This window comes from Seriola lalandi, unplaced genomic scaffold (genome assembly GCF_002814215.2).
Source record: "Seriola lalandi dorsalis isolate HSWRI2012SDOR001 ecotype SW California unplaced genomic scaffold, Sedor1 jcf7180002054570, whole genome shotgun sequence".
Taxonomy (NCBI): Eukaryota; Metazoa; Chordata; class Actinopteri; order Carangiformes; family Carangidae; genus Seriola; species Seriola lalandi.
Window position 1 is genome coordinate 321670 of NW_019525123.1, and position 22621 is coordinate 344290.

Sequence of the window (22621 nt, forward strand, 5' to 3'; positions counted from 1 at the left end):
ATTCTTACTTTCTATTCAATTATCTTAGCCTATTTCCCTTTACTTTATTAAAATCAATTTATATTTCCATCCATATAATTATTGGATGGTAATTGTTGTTCCAGTGTTTTTATTTGCCCCATAAATCACTTTGAATTGCCTCTGTGCTTTAAAAGTGGAAATACATTTGTACTTTCTAGAGTATTTCTTATTAGTATCACGCATTTAGGAATAATGTGCTTATTCTCTTATACGGAGCAAAATATAAGCATCTCGCTTTAATTCAAAGCGACTGAATTGATATTATCTGTTATACTGGGGTGATAGACAAAATACATAGGCAAGATAATTCTATGTGGGCCGGCATTATAGCACTGAAGTATCCTACAATATCACAAAACAGATAAATGTTTGTAATGACCAAATAAACTTATTCAACAGCTCTAATGTGCGAGTGTGAATTTCCACGTGGTGTAGTCTGTCTACCCATTTTCTGAAGCTCTTTCTCTGCTGCAGGGCTGTCTTTACGACGTTTTGCGACAGTGCCGTTCGACAATACGCCGTCGTTACCGAGTGAAGTGCGTCTCTTTGGAGCAGATACCGGGTGAGAGAAACGCAGCAACAAGAGAAAGGAATATATTTCGGGCTCTTTTCCTACCTGGAGTATCTCCGAGCACCGCACATCTCCTCCGGTACATTATATTTGACCCGAAAACTCGATGTGGAAGCTGGGCTGAAGGAAGAAAGGGCCACGCTGGGGAAGGCAACTAGCTGAATTAACCAAACCGAGCTCGTTGGAGTAGCCTAGTTGCCTCCCAAGCGACGCTTTAAAAAAGGAAGGAGCGGATACATTTAGCCCAAACAGTGGTGAAAATGGACTATGATTTTAAAGTCAAGCTGACCGGCGAAAGAGAGCGTGTCGAGGACCTGTTTGAGTACGAAGGATGCAAAGTGGGACGAGGCACCTACGGTCATGTATACAAAGCGAAGAGAAAAGATGGGTGAGTTGATGACCAACAAGGCCTCTAGCCAGTGAACCCTGCGCCAGCCCCCTCCCTCTCCCAAATAAATTTTAATTACTTCTTATTTTTTTCCTCTTCAAGGCCACTGGCAGAGGAGGCATGTTGTTAGAGATTTATGTAGAGAAATAACAATGTGAGGGAGAGTGTGTTGAAATTGCCTGCACTGTCAGGATGCTGATGAGACTTTGTGTCGTGTATAAAAGCACTGACATGTCATTTATCATTGGGATTGTGGCTCCCCTTTCTTGTAAATGGGGTGCATATGTTGTTAAAGCTGTGTTAGAACATTTCCGAGTCATCTATTGTGTTCTGTGTTGTTGCTTCACGGGGTGCATTATTTTATTTAGCAAAACTTAGAACAATTGTAGGTGATGTGGTGAATGTAGGATACAGCAGGTGCATGTGCCAGCACTTGTTGATGGTCCTAGTGGTCCCTTTTTTTTAGGCGAGTGGTGCTACTTTTACATGAATGTTTAAAAAGTAATAAATTGTAGAGGAGCCTGGTATATGAGAGAATATTTAGTGCTGGATGTTTTTGTCATTGTGTAAAAGCTAACAAAGCAAAGTTATTGTGATTTTTAAACTAAGATAGTGTTTAGTTGTATATGTAAAAATACAACATGCCTTCATTGTTGGTTATGTTGCTTTCATGCTAATTGTTATGTAACCTTCATTTCCTTTTTTTAAAGTATTCTTTGGGTATTGTTTGTCTTTATGAGAGTGTCAACAGTTGAGATGGAGAATGAGATACAGTGAAGCTCCCCATTTGGCTGCAAACGGTGGACGCTGTCAGTGCCTCAAACCCTTAGACCACCAGAGTGCCACCCACCTTCATTTCTAAACCTTTTATTTATTTCTCCCTTTCCTGCTGTTTCTTATGCAATCCGTGTAACAGCCGTAACTGTGTCTGGACCCGAGCTGGGGAGAGCTGAAGGCAGCTTCAGCTACCAGGCCCGTATTAGGCCCATTATCACAGCCCGGACGTACTGGCAGCCGGAACCACAGAAAAGAGCCCCAAAGTGTTTAAAGATGTTTGTGTTCACTTTAGGAGGCTGCTGTTTATGAGACTCTGTGAGCTCATTTGTGCTGCAGCAGTTGGACGAGGCCTGGGGAGGCACAAAGCATGGGTTTATGAGATGATTTAGGCCAGGGGGAGGGAGGGGTTGTAACCGATTCATTCAAGTGAGAGCCAGTCCCAATGCTCTGTTTGTCCCTCACCAGCTGCCAGACAGGGCCTATTGTTTTGAGCCTCAGAGGTGAGCTTGATTACACAAATCTGGAGGTAATGCAACTCGGCCTCTTCTCAGAGTCCCTGTGCCAGCTGCCAAGTGCCCCCCTTTATGTTTCTGTGCAGACTGCTCTCTGGAGGCCTGCAGTCTGGTCTGGTGTTGATGTTGCTCTGCCTCTCTCTGTGTTTTGTAGGAAGGATGATAAGGACTACGCCCTCAAGCAGATTGAAGGCACTGGCATCTCCATGTCAGCCTGCAGAGAGATTGCAGTAAGAACTGCTTGGCTTACTCTGTCCTTTTTGTTTGGTATCTGTTAAACACCTTCATTCCATTCCTAGGTGGTTTATGTAATGTCTGAATCACCTTCCTTCACAAAGTAGCTTTTGTTTTGTCAGCAACAGACATAAAATACAAAAGCTAGAAAGAATCGAAGAACACTACATCATTAGATATTAGACATGAATGTAATACATATAGACGTAGACAAAATATCATGAACATAAACATCTCATTGCCACTTATTGTGTATAGTCTTCACTGTGGTACATTCTTCTTTTTGCAGAGTACATACATGCAGAAACTAGTAATCAGCTGTTATCATTCATGATTTCTGCCATGAGAGTGTGTGGTCAGTTCTCTGAATGGGTTTGTATATTGCAGCTGCTGCGAGAGCTGAAGCATCCCAATGTCATCTCGCTGCAGAAGGTTTTCCTGTCACATGCAGACCGTAAAGTATGGCTGCTCTTTGACTACGCCGAACATGATCTCTGGGTAAAATGCATCACACACACACACAACACACACACACACACACACACACACACACACACACACACACACTCACTCACTCACTCACTCACTCACTCACTCACTCACTCACTCACTCACTCACTCACTCACTCACTCACTCACTCACTGAAGCTGCTTGACATGACTTATATACATACTGCTCCCTTGGCATCTGAATATGCCAATATGAGTGGGATTGCATGTTTTGCATGTATGCATTTTTCTTTACTATTCATTTTTAGACCACACATACATACATTCCTACCCAGATTCCTATGCACACAAAGTACTCTTAGTTTACACTCTTAGTTTAGAATTAGGTCATAATATTTATGCCCTCTGTGTTTAAAAAAAAAGGGAAATGCTCATCTATGTGCAAAAAACAGCAGCCACAACAGAAACTCATCCTGCTGATGCATATACAGTACCCTCACATTTACCATCAACCAGTTATAAGGAAGTACACTTAAAATGTTGTTAATTATGTGCTTCTAAGTCTTATTGGAGCACACACATACACCCAAAAGTCTTCATAATTTGGTAGTCAAACCCCTGATGCTTCACAGTTGGCAGTTACAACTGGCAGGGTATTAGAACTGAATTAAAATGCCATTTTCTGCCACAGAACTGCAGCACTCACATTCCCCTCGTAAGGATGTGGGAACACATGCCACAAAAATCAGCCTTACTCATCTTGCCTGTAGCATAAACTTACATTTTTGACCATACAGATGTAGAAAAGGACACAAAATGATGCATTTCACTTCTCATGTGCGCATACGCCACAATTATTATTATCTTGTCTTTCCATAGCACATTATAAAGTTCCACAGAGCGTCTAAGGCCAACAAGAAGCCACTTCAGCTGCCTAGAGGAATGGTCAAGTCTCTGCTCTACCAGATCCTGGATGGCATCCATTACCTCCACGCCAATTGGGTCCTCCACAGAGACCTTGTAAGAGGATTGGGGAGGGCAGAGGGAAAAGGAGGGGGAGGAGAGGAGGGGGAGAGGGAAACTATTTAGGTAGAGAGGAAAACAAGGCAACAGTTGATTAAAGACTGGATTTTTATTGGGAAGAGAATCAGTTGGAGGCCATGGGAGTTGTGTCATTCTGTGTGTGTCTAGTCATGGTTCATAACCACATGTTTTAAATGTTTTTGCAAATATTTGGTTTAAGTCAAGATTAGCAGGCAGCTAATTATTTGTGCACTTGTTACACAATATTCTATGTTCTAGTTGCTTTAGTGAGTGATTTTTTACAATAAATAAGTTTACAATTTTTTTTGTTATTTACATTTAAAGGAACTTTACAGGCTTTGTTTCTAGTATTGCAATTGGTTTCTTTAAAATAACAGTTTAAGATACTGTCAATGCTGTAAAAATAGTCTCAGTAATGTATGTATTTCTAACCGCTACATTATGGCAAAACCAAAATATTTTCCATTTGCATTACTGACTGACAGTGGTGAGATGGAAATGGTAGACCACCTCTCCTGTGGGATGCAGTTGGTATGTGGTGTCCTCTAGAGGGCAGCAACATAGAGTTTTGATTACACACCACATCCTGGACTGTAGCTCAACAACTAAACCAAACAAAGCTGATTTAACCTCAACAGATTTGCTGTGATTTAAGAAAAAAAAAAATTGGATTGTAGATGGTTTTTCAAACTTGTGCATGTCTCCTTGTCTCCTCTAGAAACCAGCTAACATTCTAGTGATGGGGGAAGGGCCGGAGAGGGGTAGAGTAAAGATTGGTATGTATAATGTTGTCTTTTTTAAATGTTATTTATTGTTGAAGTTTGTTATTTTTACTGACTAACATGTCTATTCTTCAGCGGACATGGGGTTTGCCCGTCTCTTCAATTCACCGCTGAAGCCTTTAGCCGATCTCGACCCTGTTGTGGTCACCTTCTGGTACAGAGCACCTGAACTACTGCTGGGGGCTCGGCACTACACCAAAGCCATCGGTGAGAACTGCGCAGCACAGTCTGTCTGTGGAGCTGCCCATGTGTTAACATGTGCGGCCAGTTCTAATGCCTCCGCTGACAGCTTAAGTTGATGTGTGCTCTTCTTTCAGACATCTGGGCGATTGGCTGCATCTTTGCAGAGCTGCTGACGTCTGAGCCCATTTTCCACTGTCGCCAGGAGGACATCAAGACCAGTAACCCTTACCACCACGACCAACTGGACCGCATCTTTAACGTCATGGGCTTCCCTGCTGGTGAGGCTCCACTGCTGCCAGACATTGGAGCAAAATATTCAGAAAAAAAAATAATTCGCTCCAGTTTAAATATTTACTACTTTAATATAATATACTGATTTATTAATGATTTACTTAACCTCACTCAAACAAGAATGTATTACCTAATTTAATAAGGGAAATTACTACTTCTGATTTTCCTAACAATGTATGTACATTAATGGTGCTACAGTGTTCCCTTTTTAGTGGAAAGTGCTGTGGGAAGAATAAGCAATTTTTGTTCCTAAGAGAGGCAGATTATTTCCTTGGTCTTTTCTTGTTCCTTCTCTTTAGGCAGTAATATGATCTGTGGGATCTGAAAATCCATCCGCTGGCGCAATAGATTAAGCCAAGTCACAAACACAGAAACTTTTACTTGTAGGGCTACATTTGGGTCTATATTTTCCACTTCACTTAAGCTGCTTCTGATCCTTTTTTTCCTTCTACATCTTTGCTGCTCTACTTGTTTGATTCAACAGTCTATTTGATGAATTTTGTTCTGATTCTGCAGGAAATCAAGCCTTATTGGCCGGGTGCAAAATCTAATTTTGAATTGGGGCAAATTTTACAATCCCAAATTAAAACAAAAGCTCAATGTGCTGTCGTTGTAACAAGGGGTTGTTGTGGGGAATTCGTGAGCATTTGTGCTCAAAAAGATTGTAATCCAGACTGTACAACCTAAATAATCTGTTCTTGAAGGGAGGGAGGGTGTGACATGGTGTAATCCTGACTTTCCCTCATTTGACAGATAAAGACTGGGAGGACATCAAAAAGATGCCAGAACACTCCACGCTGATGAAAGACTTTAGAAGGAACACGTGAGTCTGCAGAGCACCACTGTCCCAGTTTTCTTCAAATTTGAAACAAAAGTCAGAGCAAAGCAAAGTGCTCCATATTCTTACATAGTTCTTATAACTACGTTCTTATATGGGAAATTGAACTGAAGTCATCATATTGATGTTATTTGCTCCTTCTCTATCACAGATATACAAACTGCAGCCTTATAAAGTACATGGAAAAACATAAAGTCAAACCAGACAGCAAAGCATTCCACTTGGTGAGTTAAAATACCTCGGTAATAGATAGTTATATAATTATATAATAGCTGTTACATGTACTTTGCATAACAAATGGATATTATACTATTATGATGGCAAATCCATAACAACTATGCAGCTATAGTTTGGTTCTCCATAACAAATGAAGTGTACGTTGTGATAAATTCAGTTCTATTAATGGTAATAATAACATTGTGTGCAATTCATTAAAGCTGCAGAAGCTGTTGACAATGGACCCCATCCGTAGAATCACATCTGAACAGGCCATGCAGGACCCTTACTTTTTGGAGGAGCCCCTTCCCACATCTGAGTGAGTTACAGCACACAGAAACCCATACATACACTCTGTATCCAGTTTGTCTATCTTGTGCTGCTCCTTAGCTTGAGTCTCATGACCTTGGGACATCTACCGCATTGAATAGGTCCCTTAGCCAATTAGGTCTGAGTCATGGGAATAAATGTTTGAACTTGACAAGCCTCTTTGCCTTTTTTCTCCAGTGTGTTTGCAGGCTGCCAGATTCCCTATCCCAAGAGAGAGTTCCTGACAGAGGAGGAGCCAGAGGACAAGGCAGACAAAGTAAGAAATCCATGTGCCACATGTAATTTCTAAATAAAGTCATACAGGGAGCTTATTTTATGATTATATGAAGAAGGCTACTGGGAAACATCACAAAGAGGTAGTAAATACACAGTAGGGCTGATAAAAGTGTGGTTGCTGAGCTGACAATGTGAAATAATTAAATCATTAAAAATGTTTTGGCTTGTAGAAAAACCAGCAGCAGCAACAGGGAAACAACCACACGAATGGGGCAGGGCACACTGGCAACCCTGACAACAGCCACGCCCAGGGCCCGCCTCTGAAGAAAGTGCGAGTTGTCCCGCCCACCACTACCTCAGGTGGCCTCATTATGACCTCAGACTACCAGGTGGGTCACTCTCATATTACCGTGATTTCTGTGCATTTATTCACATATCACAGTCAGAAAGCAGGAGATATGTAAACTGCAACTTATGTTAAAAAAAAAAAGCTGACATGTGACTAATGTATACCGCGGTAGAATTGCCTTGATGTATTGTTTTTCTGTAGATAATGTGTTTAAGGCGAGAGCTATTCCTTGTGATCAGGCAGCTGACATCCACTGTAATGGTACACTGCATGATGTTTGCCCTTCTGTATGCATTCAAGCCAGTAACTGGATCAAATTCACTCCATGATTAATTTTTTTGCAACATTATATATATATTTGAATAAAATTTTCTCGACTGATGGGTGAAAATATAGCTCCTGTCTTTCTCTCTGTGTCAACTTGTCATGACTATCACAACCTCAAAGAAGAGGTCACTAACATTAAAAAGGGAGTTTTTTGTAGCACCTAAGACATCAATAGGATTTAATGAATATCTTCTTGTTCTCTTTGTCCCCACAGCGCTCCAATCCACATGCTGCCTACCAGAACCCTGGACCAAGCACATCACTGCCCCAAAGCAGCATGGGATATTCCACTACCTCCCAACAACCACCCCAGTACTCCCACCAGACCCACCGCTACTGAAACATCCCTCCCACACATACATACAAACATATATGATACATACACAGCCCTCACCGTGCCCACCTGAACGAATGTACTGAGGGATGTGGGGGTGTCCAAGGCAACAAACCCCACCCGACCCCGCCCCACAGAGGACACTTCTTCTCTGCAGCAGACATAGGCCAGAATGACAACAATCTTCACTTCGTCAAGATAACACACCATAACCCCAGTATTAGAAATACCGCTATAGAGCAAAACCTGACGGGTGAAACACAAGGCGGGAGGATGAGGAGAAAGGATGCTATGGTTGGATCCTACCTGTCTCTGTTAGTCAGATGTAATCAAACCAGCCAAGAGAAGATGGTTTGGTTTAGGGGGACACATGTTAATCTGTTGTCATCTCCTCCCTTCTTCTTCTTCACCTGTCTCCACACACACCTCCACCTACGCCCTACCCCAGCCAGTTACCCTTTTCCTGTTGAAACTCGGATGAGACTGAAAGCTGCTATGTGACTGCCAGCGTTGACAGATTCCCTGTCCGTCTGTCCTCCTGTCTGTCTGTCCTCCTGTCTGTCTGTCTATCTGTTTATTTTGTGTGTGTGGCCCTGTGAGGGCCTCAGCTGAGGACTGAACTGAGCTGCTGTGAAGCATGCTGGGAGGATGTGGAGCCCCCACAGCTGTGGCGTTGAGGGTTTTTGTTCAGAAAGGACAAAAAAAGATGACAAAAAAGATTTTAGTAGTTTATAATTTAATCAGTTTTCATGGTTTTGTTTTCATGGCAAGAGTGGCAAAGCAGCTGGTGCTGGTTGAGCGATCAGCTGCTGTATGCTGTGGGCAAGCCTTACAACATGATGACAAAACCAACCAATCGCATGGAGGATGGCAGATGGAACATGCATTGTACTGTATTGTATTGAAATATTTTACATGAAGCAAGTATCCTGACAATAAAAGTGGAAACATTGACATTGTTGATATTTTGGGTGTGCATATCTATAAGGAGCAGATGTATGATGCTAATTTAAGTAAGTGTTCACATTTTGTGCCTCTTTTTTTTTTTTTTGCCCATTTTTCTTTGTGGTAACTCAGCTAGAGCTGATAATTGTCAAGAGTTCAGACAAATCAAATTGTCTAACAAGAAGTGGGTATAAAATTTCCTGTTTATATTTCCTATTTACATTAGAATCATTAACAGAAAAGCATGAACTGATTATTGATTACGAACAAGTAACTGTCAGTTTCAATTACAAGCATTCTATCAATTCATCTCTGACTGGGAACAAAAAGTCATACATTTGCTGCAAAGTATGCTTACACTGTATTTCTTTGACTAAACTTCCCCCACTTTTTCATGTTAATACATACATGTGTGCTTTGGTATTCATGTGTCAATCAATTATATATGTATAACTGACAACTGTATAACACATGCAGGCCTTGTCTTCCCTCTTGTCCAGGAATAGAACTGCATTTTCAATTATGAAACTCCCTTTCCATTTCTAATGGACTAAACCTTGTCTGGAGTCCAGAGATTATTTTCTCCTCCCTTTCCCTCTGCTTTGATGACAGTTATCTCCCTCTTACTGCTTTTGTCTACAAACACAACTGGGAAAGTAAAGCACTGATCTATGTATAGCAGATCATTGAACCTCTTCCTGCAGGATGCTGGCCCAGCTATTTCAGTCTGTTATACAATACTATCCCAGCTCATGCTCAGCATCACTGCCTTAAACATGTTACAAACCCTCTAAGAACCTATCTAGCTCGCAACTTTCTGCTAGTAATCGTTATTTAAATAGGTCTTCGAGTCTACAAATTCCCCACAGGCCTCAAAATTAATATAAACCCCTTATTATTACAAGGTATGGGACCCAGCTGCATAAAAAAAAAACCCCTCTAAGCTCTTCAGCAACGCCCAATCGTAGCCCCGCCCCCTCCATTTGTAGCAGCGCTTTCAAGCACGGGAGTCTCCCTGTCACTCATTTATTTCGAGAAACGGTATTGGTTAATGTGAACGCCCATCATGTGTTAAATCCCCTGCTTTGAGATGTGATTGGGGAATGTGGCCGGTGGGCGTTTCCCCGTCCTCAAAGGATTTTTCCCCGGAGTGGCCAGACGGGCTGGGGGACACAGGATGGCAGAGCTAATAGGAGTACCTAACGGGACATGCGGACGAGCTGATTTCTTCTAATTTTTCAAGTGCTGGTGAGGGCCTTATGATACTTTTTACAATAACTATCAACACCCTTTATCATTATAATGAATTTCGTGTGGTTATTTATGTTTACTGTAGTCCCATTTGTCCAAACTAAGAAGTCGACCACTACCACTGGACATAAGCTAGCTAACCAAGTGGTCAGTTGGAGCGGACCCCCAGTTGAGGATAATAAACGCACAGTCAATATTTTTCCCTTCTGCTGGGTGACTTTAAAGCTTTTTTAAATCACATTATTGATGTTGGTTGTATACCGGCGTGTTAATCAGCTGTTGGACACCTAGTCAGATATCGGTTGGTTAAATTTAAGATTAAAACTGGCGGAAATCCACGGAAAACCGAGGTAGATGAACAGATGTGGGTCAATCCATCAGTAACGGGAAGCGACGGTGCGGAACAGTGATTGATCGCGGTTGTCATTAGTTCACGCCTGTGTGTATGTGTATGTGTGTGTGTTTCTGTAAATGTGCGTCTATCATCTGTGGGGAAGAGAGAAAGGGAGTGTGTGTGTGGATAAATGGGGAATTTTAAGGCATGAAACGTCAAAGTAGTACATGGTATGAACTTAATGGTGACATTCATGTGATAACATTAAAACACTCAACCAGAAATCCAAATAAAGTGTTTAATATTGACGTCAGTTAAATTAGTAATAGATAGTGATAGTATAATGACAGCTTACCCTATATTCAAAGCAAAGATATTACCTCTATCTAGGGCTGCAGCTATTCTCTATGAATGAATAAATCTACCACATTTTAGACTAATTGGTTACCGATTAACCATAACTATAAAATACAATGAACTCAAAGTTTTGAACGCTTACAATTACAATTGCTTACCTAATCTGAAAAACAACCAGAAAAAGAAAAAGCAATACATTTGTGACAGTAAAATGCTGTTTTTATTGCTTGATTGATTAACTATTAATGTGGAATCCATTAATTGATGAACTACTTGATGAATCATCTTTTAATCCTATTGTATTGCCATCATGACATTATGGGGATTATGACACGTTTAGGTCACGTCTGCATTAAAAAGTCAGGTATTTGAATAAGAATAATCCTGCAGATTTATTAGACACATATTAGGGTTGGGTAAAGACACTGAATATTTTTAGATATCAATATATTGTATGTCACAATATGGCAAATTAATCAAAAATCACATATTAAGTAATTAAATTGATGTTCAGAGTAACTAACCAAACTCTTAGTTTCTAATCACAGTTTACTCTGAATCATTCATTTGAACAACTAAGGTGTATAATGATAGGATTATAAGATTATATCACATATTATGTTATTTGGTGAAAGTCAGCAAACTGTTATATTTTATCATCACACTGCCTTAATAGATTGTCTGTCTTTTTGGATATAGAAAAGAAGGTAAAACTTATAGCCAAGCTCCCTGGCTTCCCTGTATCTTTTAGGATTCACTATTCAGTAGCCACTTTTACCCAGAGTGCATCACAGGCACTCACCATGGCTGCCCCTGAGTAATAATGGAACAAGGAGACGTTTCTGGACAGGCGCAATGTCACAACTGAAATTTTTTTACATCATATTTAGGGCAGCGTGACCTGACGTAATCCAAGCTGCATTATTCATAACATCAGAACAAGCAAAACAGCCTGCAACACAAGAAGCTGTACTCGGCTCATAAATTGATAATGACTCCCCTTTCGGATCTTAATGGAGTTCTCACATCTGTAGTAAAGGCCTCTTCTATCTCTGTTTTTCTGTGAAGCGATGTGGGCATCTTGCTGGAGTCACAGCGGAAGTGAGTTTTACTCTGAACGCAGCCTGACAGTCACCCCTCTGAGGATCAAAGACATTTTTGCTGCAGATGGGACTGTTAAAATGCTGCTAATGGGACATTTGAGAGGCTACCTGGTGTGTTTGTGTGTGTTTGTGCATGTTTATTTACTTGAATGCCTGCATGTGCATGTTGGGTTGTAATAATTTATCCAAGCACATGACAAAAAAAGAAGAATGAGGGCATGAGAGTGAGCGTCTATGTTTATAAGCATAATGTGTTCTTCTCTGGTGCTGTGGGTGAGATGTTCGATCTTTACTTTCCCTTTCTTGGCCCGGCCTTTCTCCCTGACTGAGTGGTGGATGAGGGAGGAGCGCTCACTTGCTACGCTTTCATTGCAAGAGTACAGGGGGCCTTAAAGAAGGTCGAGGAGGAGGAGGAGGAGGAGGAGGGGGAGGATGCATGGGAGAGCTAGTGCTGTTGCCGTGTGAACGGAGCTCTATTGTCCCGGGAACCTTTCAGTGGCTTCCCCGAGGTCCCTATTTCTACCCTTCCCCCCACCCAATACACTCTTTCCCCCTTACACACACAAACACATAAACACATGAACACACACACACTTTGTCCACCTCTTAATGTCACACACAACCCATTCTCACTTTCCCTCACACTGTATCTCATTCACTGTCTCTTTTCTGTCACACACTCTCTATCCCACTTGGTGTCTCTCTCATGCACCCTCCTTCGCCTCTACTCTCCCCTCATTTCTCACAAGCAGACAAGGCCCCCGTCCCTCCTCCCGCTCGCCCCCAGCCGCTCATTATTTCGCCTCATTGATGTGATTGTCATGCCAGCCAGACAGTAAAAGCAAAAACATGCAATCTTCTCATTTGCATCTCCTCCTTCCTATGCAACGAGAAGCACATGTTTCCAAAATGTTTATGCAGACCGTTAAACATAAGCAGCTCTTTTGCACCAAACCAGATCCTAGTGGCTGTATTCAGGGTCCTTTGTGGCAGCACAAGATGGTGTAATTTTACCCTTTTGTTTTCTCTCATTGGTGTGAGGCTGTTGAAGTTTGCAGGGGGTCGCTAGCTCAGAAAATAGGGCCAGATGAGGACTCTGCTGGTGGGAATTGGCCCCAGTGAACAGAAGTGTCTCATTTCTGTTGTGGACAGCTGTAATGACATGATCTGTAATTACAGTAGTTTCCTGCAGAGACACTGATAGCACATCACTGATACTTTCTTCCTTGGTTATTTATTGTATTGGAGATGTAACCTCACCTTCTTATTAAGGCTTTTATGAGATTAAGAATAAATGATGAATATTCAAGACAATTGCAAGGCCTATATTTTGTAGTTGTGATGGGTTAACAAGGATTTTAAAACCTATTTTCTAAATGTCTTGTGCTCATTAATAAATATCTGCAAAGCCCAAGCAATATGAGTTTTATTTCTAGTACCTGACAACTATTATTAGCTTTCTGTCAGACTGCCAGAGCTCCTGTGTCTTTCCATCCTGCTTTTCTCTGAAGTGTTTTTTTGTTTTTTTTGGCATGGCTACACAGTAGAAGCTCTGGAACTGTATTTAAGCATAAAATCATTTGATTGGCGAGTCTGAAAATTGCATATGATAGTTTTTATTGGAAAAGGGTGTATGCATGTTTCCATCTGTCTTTCCGTTTGTCCTCCTGGTTGCTTCTTGAGGCATAGCTGTATTGTTCTGGCCAAGTGTTTGGACAGGAAGAAGAGATGTTACACAGGGAGGACCAGGAAACAGGAGCCAGACTGAGCCCGCAAAAACAGGAAGCAGGAAGAAGAGCCGATAAGATGGCTGCTTCAATGAACCCTGAGATATCTCCTGCTTTGAGGTCCAGAGTGTCTGATGAAAGCCAATCAGGGTTTAATTTTAGACAGTGATGTTCAGACAGGGAAGTTTGTGGGTGTGGGCAAGTCTGTAAACTCTGTGTATCCTCTGGAGAAAGTGATGAAGCAGGTATTTATCAGTTGAGATATTTCAGGTCTTTGTTCTTGTTTTTATCAAAATTCCCATGTTTTTGGTGCTGGCCATATCCATGAATCTCTGTTTGTGTCAGGATTCCAGCTGGGCTTGTGACAAACCGGCCTGGGATTAGCTGGCACGCTGTATTTTCCTATCTCTAATGCTTTAATCTCTCTGCTGGTCACCACAAGTCTTCTGGCTTTAGGACACTGTTGGTCCTCACTGTCAGCTCTCTGTCTACAGGCTCACTCAAGCTTTATTTGTTTTTAATATACAGACGGTGGACGGAATAATAGGAACACCTTACAATAAAATACAATCCAATCCACTATAGCAACACTACTACAAACTATGCCCTCAATAATTATGTTCTTAAAAGTGAACTTATAAAGAGGACATCCCCTGAAATAGGGAAGTAATATTAATACAGGGTTAATGTATTTTATTATAACTGTGACTTCATGTTCATTGTCTTTCACTTCAGTCTGAAATGGAGCTGACCAATACTGCCAAAATCAAGTATTGCATAAATTTTCAATCAGTGCCTTGGAATTGGGTATGTAACTATAATTCAAGTATAGTTCTGTGCTTTTATAAAATGTTTAATATAAATCAGGGACTGGTGACTATGAATGACTGTGATGAGGTAAACAACTTCATCCTTTATTTCAGTCAGCCAGAATGATCATAATTTAAGAACATTTGATCATATAGCTGGATGTATGATTTAAAGTCACAGATAAGATGGCATTATAACTAGAGCTGAAACTAGCAGTCAACTAATCATTACCAGAAATATGATAAGTGACTATTTCATCAATCAGCTAAATAATTTTCTAAGCAAAAATGGTGAAAAATCAGTGGTTCCAGCAGCAAATTAATATTTGATAGAAAATTGAATGTATATGATTTTGAGACTGTTGGGCAGACAAATTAAGCAATATATGTCAAACTGTGATCTTGGAAATTTTTATGGTATTTTTGTAGTTTTTTAACATTTTACAGATCAAACAAAATGATCAGCATATTAATTGATAATAAAAAAAGTATTAGTTGTTGCCTTGCCTCTGGTTCTGTGTCTTGCTCCTTGGACACTTCAGCAGAGCAAATGCTTGTCAACACCTGGTTCCTCCCATGTCTAAAACAATGTATGCTTATCCCTATTTCCCTATTTTCTCACTGCAGTTTGTGTCGGTGTGAAGCCTCGCCATGCCGCTGGTGAAGAGGAACATCGAGCCCCGCCACCTCTGCCGAGGGGAGCTGCCCGAGGGCATCGGCAGCGAGCTGGAGTGTGTGATGAACAACACGCTCTCTGCCATCATCCGTCAGCTCAGCAGCCTAAGTGAGACTCACACACACTCAAGACATGCACATACACACACACACACACACACACATAAAACACATGATGTGGCCTTTGCATGAAGAAGCTGCTAACAGCCTCACATATAGGACAAAAAACACAAATAGAGGTTTTTGTGTCATATTAAAAACAGAAACACCAACCTCCTCAGGCTATAACCCTACTAAGTATGACGATTGTCTACATTGTGTGTAGCCTCTTTGTAACAGGACAAGATCACATGCTTTCATCATTAATCCTGAAGCTGTGATTGATTTGGGCGTTGTCATGGTTACAGGGCCTGGGGTTACAGCGGCCTCGCACTGGAACATGGAGGGATGAAATGTAATCCTTTTAGATAGCTCTGCAGAAACGAACTTATCAGGACAGCTGTGTGCATCTGACAGTGCAGATATACTCCATGTGTGTTAGTGTGTGTTTGTTCATGTCAGTGTGTTTTTGTATGTATGACTGCATGTGTTTTTATTATACTGTTATACTGTTTTATATCGCATGTTATGTTCACCGTAAACGTATTAGACATCCATCTTCCATGCCAGTGCTCTTGTTTCATAACCCATCAACAATTTGCGATGTGTTGTCATGTGACGGTTATCCTTCAACCACGTATCCTCAGTTGCACCCATTTTCTGTGTCTCACACTAACTGTGTCGAGAGTTCATTCTGTGCTCTAACAGCATAAATTCAAACCAGTCCTTGATGCTGTTAACCCTCTTCTGTTTGGCCCAGTTATATTCAGTCGCTGTCAGTCTCTTATTGTGTCAAGTTCCTGCGTTGGGAGTGGGCCTTTCAAAAGCAGCTGTGTGGGTTAAAAATAAATACTCGCACAGGCCTGTTGGGGTATATCTACAGACAACATGCATTGTGCATGTCTTCGTGCAGATGTATGTTTGTAAGTGAGCCATAGGAATCCTCAAGAGGAGGTCAGAGTTGATGGGGCTCAGCATGCCGGATCTCTGATTCTTCCTTCCTCTAAATATTTTTCTTGCAGCCCATCCTGTCAGCAGGAGGGACAGATATAGTCCTTAGTGTGTGTTTGTGTGTGTTAGCCATACCACTTTCTACACACAGTGTTCTATACTTAAACAATGTTACTAGACACATGCTGAAATTACTCTGGCTGATTTTTAACCTGTGTTCTTCCAGGGGAAGAATTTTTTTATTCTTTTCATCCCAGCATCTAGATCTGGTAGTAAAAGGCCTTCTGCTCTTACGTGGTGTTGGCTAAAACTCCCGGAGCCTGGAACTTATAGCTCCAATAGCCATTGGCTAACAGCCATTTAACACTTACAACTTTTACTGTGGGTTACTTCCTCCTTCAGCCCAGTCTTAATTTTACCAAACAATGTTCCACAACAGATTTATCGCTACTTTTTAGGGTTAAGAATGCAAGTGTGCATGAGGGTGAGAACAAAACAACAAAATGTTTGTTACAAAAGGGGCTGTGGGCCATCCTGAAGACGATGGCACCATTCATGTGTGAATCTTTTACCAGGAGTGTACCGGCAACGAGTAGAGTTTTTTTTTTTTGTTGTTGTTGCCTGAACATTGTCGGCACCAGCATGAGCTTTAGCGTGCGTACAGGACCCAGGTGGGAATCATTTTGCTTGATTTGAAATCTAAACAAACACTTTTGGTTTTGCATTGATTTGAGACTTGACTTAACTTGAGACAACACCCCGCTGCTGGGCAACTTCTGAATCTTTGAATCTCGGCAGGCAGCGATAGCGTGTCTATTGACGTTAAGTTCACAATGACTGGTGTGTCACCTCTCAGGTCTTTCAGGCCGTATGTGTAAACAGATGGAGGAAAGCCATGGGTTAATGAATATGGATATAGTTAAGATCGAGGGGTGTAGGATTTAGCGATGTTCAGCTTCTTCTCACCAAACAGCTACACTAGAGTTTAATGTCACATCAGCAGCAGCCGTTGAGGTGGAGGATAGTATACTATTTACTTTCCCTGGCAAAACTTTTGCAGATAGTTTAGGGCTACACACAAACATGCACATAATAGGATTTGGATAGAATGTAGTCAGTTCATAACAAATCGCTCATGAGGAATGTTGCTAAATGGAGAGACACCATTTCCTGCACAGACTCTTAAGACTCTAGTTTCACATTGTGTCACATTACGAGTATATTGATTGATCGTCTTCAGTCTCTGTGGGGATTTACTTGGCCCCAGATAATGATTACAAGTCTGCTTCTTTCTCTCAAATTTCCTGTCTCTTTCTGTGTTTTTTCCTGTGTCGTTCTTTTGTCTTTCCAGGTAAACATGCGGAGGACATATTTGGCGAGTTGTTTAACGAGGCTAACACCTTCTACCTGCGTGCCAACTCTCTCCAGGACCGCATTGACCGGCTGGCTGTTAAGGTCACACAGCTGGACTCCACCGTGGAGGAAGGTGGGTCAGAGGTTAGAGGTCTGAGGGCAAAGGCAGAGCAAGTCATTACTCATCGCTGAAGTGCTGTCAGTCTTATGTGTTCTCTGCTTTTGTATGAAGTTGCCCAGTTGCACATCCTGCACTCTGCTATGTGGGGAGGTTATTTTTGATACCTACCAACGTTACGTTTTTTTTTTCCGTTGTTTGTTTTTTTTCTTTCTTTCTTTCATTCATTCGTTCCTTTTTCCTATAGACAACTCATTCATTTGTTTTCTCTTCCTGTTTTTGTGCTCTCAGTTTCCCTGCAAGACATCAACATGAGGAAAGCCTTCAAGAGCTCTACCATTCAGGACCAGCAGGTGGTGTCCAAGAGCAGCGTGCCCAATCCTGTCAGAGAAATGTACAACCTGAGTGACAAGCCTCCACCACTCAGCATCCTCTCATCATACAGGTCGGTGTTGTTGGCGCATAGACACTCAGATTTGAAGCATGCTCTTACTGCATAATCATTGTGACATTTTTTTTTTTAAATGTATGAGGAATCACTTTTTAGACAAGAGCTTCTTTTACATTTTCCCCCACACCTGTGAATGCTGATCAGTCAGTGCTGCGGGTTGTAAAAGTATGTCATTCCCATTTTCTGATGATTATCTGGATCCAGGTCACATCAGTTTAATACATTTTATCATTGAGCAATTTTGTTATTTACTGCTAATACAGAAAAAATGCGATATGATAATGAACAATTCTGATCTATATTGTCTCTACTGGTTTTTCATCATGCTTTGATACTTTAGCTGCTGTGACTGTGAAACATTTATTAGATTAAACTCTATGTGGCAGTAAAAGGTCTTAAAGTCTTAAATTTAACATGGTGAAACATGCAGAAATTCAGTTTAAAAGTTCTTGATTTTTACTAGTTTCTGACCTACATTCACAGTGAAACAGCAGATTCTCTTCTGCTAGTTGGTAGCTCCTGTCATGCAGTGTGCTGCCCAGTACTTTAGGTGCATTACGTATTTAGCATGGCTGACTCCAGTGGGACTCCAACCCCTAACCCTGACAACATAACACACTTTACTCTCTCTTTCTCCGGTCTTTCCGTCTTTCTCCCTCTCCACTTTAATCTTGTCATCGTCAGTTATGCTGTCTGTGATAATAACACAGGATTTCCACTCATAATTTCACCCGTGTTCTTCCATCAGCCTCTTCCACTATTTCAATATTCATAGCATTACATGTTTAATCCCCAACTTAGTCTAGATACGCAGAGCCAAAAAATGCTGCCTACCAGACAATTATTTGACTCAACTTCACACAGTTTCATGCAGGTTTCTGTATAAAGACATTTGTAAATCTGTTTAACCCTCTTGGTGTCTGTCTCCGTAGGGATGACCACAAGGAAGCACTTAAGTTTTACACCGATCCCTCCTACTTTTTTGACCTGTGGAAGGAAAAGATGCTGCAGGACACAGAGGACAAGAGAAAAGAGAAGAGGAAACAGAAGGTACAGTTCTGTCATCAGGATCTCAAATGTCAGCCTTCATTCATACAGTCATATAGCAAGATTTCAGTTTTGTTGTGGTTGAATTTTTAGATTGTACTCGCCAGTTACTGGTGCTGCTCCATCCCAGATTTTTAGAATTAGTTTGAGTTATTATAAATATAATGATCGAATAATGTCACAGGCTACAAAACATGCAGTCATTGTCAGGAACACAGCTGGTCTGTAGAGGAACACACATAGTGAGAGACCACCATCTATCTTTTATATTGCTGTTTCTAGTTTGACCGTATTTGAACAAAATAGCTTAAAAACACCTCTTTCTCTTTCTTGTAGGAGCAGCGGCGTTGTGTTGATGGGACGTTACAGAGGGAGGTGAAGAAGGTCCGCAAGGCAAGGAACCGTCGGCAGGAATGGAACATGATGGCTCTGGATAAGGAGCTGAGACCAGACCATCGACACACCATACACCGCGACAGAGGGGCTTCTTCTGAGGGCTCAATGTCGCCAGAGAACAGGTAGGTGAACACACACACACACACACACACTCTGGTATGTTACTTCATTTCTCCTTCCTCAGGTGTGGAAAAAAACTTCTTCTTCTTCTTCTTTCACCTTCCAATCTTCTCCTCCACCTCTTCCCTGCTGTCTCTCTTCAGGGGTCACGGCCCTGATCAGCACCACTACCCCAACACCATGAACCACGCTGGCCACGCCCACACCTACTCTGGCCCTCCGCCCAGCGTCCTGGCTGCCCAGATGGCTGCAGGACATGCTGGTCGTGGAGGAGGTGAGCATGATAACAGGGGCAGGACTATGATGGCCTATCAAGGCGGGACACTGGGCCGTTCTCACCATCACCAAGTCCCGCTGCCTCCTCCACCCACTGAGGCTATGAATGGTGGCTCTATGTCCCTCCCACCAGTGGACTACAGGTAAACATAAGAGCCAAACACACACACACATACAACACTAGTTCATCTAATAGTGTTAACATATTGGTATTAAATGATCTGTAATACTTGAACTTTGAGATAATGCTGCCACCTAGTGGGTTAGTATCTGTAGACTGTCCTCTCAAACCCTGATGACTGTACCTGTACCTATCTACTTATTCTCTGTCATTCTGTCTTTCTTTCAGTATGGATGGCTATGCCAACACCGCTCCTCCTCCCCCTCCTCCTGCCCCTCTCATTCCCTCTGCCCAGACTGCCTTTGCCTCACCTCCCGGCGGTCCGATGCCTCCTGGTCCAATGGGTGGCGGCTATGCTCCGCCTGCACCACCTGTATCTGGAGGCCAGACAGCTCCACCTCCTCCTGGTCCTCCACCTCCTCCCATTCCAGCTGGTGCCTCCCACTTCACAACCCACAAGATGTCTTCCTCTGTAGCCGTTGAGACCACAGTGGTCAATGATGCCCGCAGTGATCTGCTGGCTGCCATACGTATGGGTAAGAGCTGTAGTGTGTATGTGTGTGTGCTTATCAAGATATGCATTTACATATACATTTGTTTTACCTTTCAACAGAGGATTTGTTTAGAAAAATTATAAAAACGCAATAACGCTAACACACACAGCGCCCCCATGGAACTTTTTATGTTGTCGTTTTACAGCATTGAATCAAAGAGGATTTAGTGTGGCTTATTTGACACTGTATAACAGAAAAATATTTCAATGTCAAAGTGAAAACAGATCTCAACAAGGTTATCTCAATTAATTACAAACTTCTAAGTAGCACAGTACTGTAGAGAGTTTGAATATGTTGAGATTTCATTTTAGTTAAATCTTAACTTAATTTCCACTACATCCATTATCCATTATAAATACACTTAAATTAGAAAACATAGAAAGAGAAATAGCTATAAATAAATGTTTTTGATTTACATTTTAATGGGATATTCCAGATCTAATAGGAAATGGCTTGAAGACACTAGTTGGAGTAAACGTTTAGTATCTTGATTTATATTTTGTAAGCTTACATTTGCCTGTGTATCTTAGAGTATACTACCAAACACCAAGAAATAACTTTTGGGTTATTTCTGGGGGATTAGGCAGTGCATAATCTCTCACACATTGAAACGGATCAGACAGATTTTAAACTAGTCCAGTTAAAAGCCCCTTATCTAAGACACTTATTTGAAAGTAAATACTAAGGTGAAAATAACTGCTCAGTCAATAACAATTTTCCACTGCATTGCAAAATGTTTTATATGCATAAAATATATGCAGTCAAAGAGGACTGAGGGCGTACATCTGTACAACACAGCACTTGTAATAAAAAGTGAGACGCCTTTTTTTTTGTTTATCAAGAAGTGAAACTCAAATGAAGGAAATAATATTAGAGTGAAGCTATTTTCTCCTTTGATTTCTACATCCTACCTAATGAGTGCACAAGTCAAAAACATGGATCTGCTCTCCATATTTTCCTGCAGGCATCCAGCTGAAGAAGGTGCAGGAGCAGCAGGAGCAGCAGGCTAAGAGGGAGCCAGTCGGAAACGACGTGGCCACCATCCTGTCACGGCGCATCGCTGTGGAGTACTCCGACTCCGAGGACGACTCCGAGTTGGAAGAGAACGACTGGTCGGATTAACACACGTGAAAAAATGGGATAACCGCTGAAGATACACACACACAATAAGAAGACACACAATCAGTCGATCTCACACTCACTTGAAGGAATGCCCACTTCATCACACTCACGGGTTATCACACACGTTGTTGCTGAAAACACACACACACACACACACACACATACTACTACACCTACACACAATCACATGCTGTAGGTTGATATAAGCTGAATGGTCCAAAACTGGAAATCTGGGGATGTATTCAAGATGCATAAACACTGTAAAGAGTCTAGTAATATACTGTAATGCTGACCACTGAAACATTAACATTCAGTTTGATGATTATATTTCAAAGCATAGTGAATACACCCCAGTGGATGTTTCTCTACCTGTTATAACACTATAGACACCGTGTGAAGGTGCTTATTTCATGTATAGTCAGAGCTTGAGAGTTATAGAATGATTAGAAGCTTTCCTCTTGAGCTAACCAATGTATTTGTCTTTTTTTAATGTTTTTACTCAAACACTTGCGTATGCCATAGATCATGAGGCAAGTTTTTAACATGTAGGTGACAATAACTGGAAGTGAAGAAGTAACGGACGAGCTCGGCGGTAGCTGCCGTGGATAGATTCAAGCCACTGAACGAGTGACGGGGAAGAGCATTTGTGATGCCGTGGTGAAGCTGGACAGGAGTTTGATTTGTAAAAAGTCTTATTGATCATAAATATGATAATTGATTGAGCCATTTGCGTCTGCAATCGCTCACTGCTGTGATGGAGGGGACGAGTGGGAAGGGGTGGGGGGTGGGGGGGTCATGTATATGCTAGTGTGAGCTCTGTAACCTTTGACCCAGAGAAAAATAAAATGATGAATGAAATGAATGAAGGATCAGGGCTGGGCTGTCATGTCTCTGTTCCACTGTCGGCATAGAGACAACACATACCTGGCTCTAAGACTTCAGTTTCCAT

General features: G+C 41.6%; 2 protein-coding genes across 2 annotated transcripts; both read left to right on the top strand.

Moving 5' to 3' along the window:
• The first annotated feature begins 542 nt into the window (after window positions 1-542).
• On the top strand, window positions 543-8817 carry cdk8 (cyclin dependent kinase 8). The gene is made up of 13 exons (XM_023416816.2): window positions 543-980; window positions 2424-2499; window positions 2891-3001; window positions 3833-3973; window positions 4716-4773; window positions 4855-4986; window positions 5097-5240; window positions 6007-6076; window positions 6243-6315; window positions 6529-6626; window positions 6815-6893; window positions 7084-7242; window positions 7744-8817. Exons 1-13 carry the CDS (start codon window positions 853-855, stop codon window positions 7867-7869), a joined length of 1395 nt encoding a protein of 464 aa, XP_023272584.1. The 5' UTR covers window positions 543-852; the 3' UTR covers window positions 7870-8817.
• A 1135-nt stretch (window positions 8818-9952) lies between these two features.
• Window positions 9953-22534, top strand: wasf3b (WASP family member 3b). Its single transcript, XM_023416917.2, has 9 exons — window positions 9953-10056; window positions 15017-15173; window positions 17466-17600; window positions 17877-18030; window positions 18969-19086; window positions 19420-19601; window positions 19743-20018; window positions 20225-20532; window positions 21515-22534. Exons 2-9 carry the CDS (start codon window positions 15041-15043, stop codon window positions 21670-21672), a joined length of 1464 nt encoding a protein of 487 aa, XP_023272685.1. The 5' UTR covers window positions 9953-10056; window positions 15017-15040; the 3' UTR covers window positions 21673-22534.
• The last annotated feature ends 87 nt before the right edge of the window (window positions 22535-22621 follow it).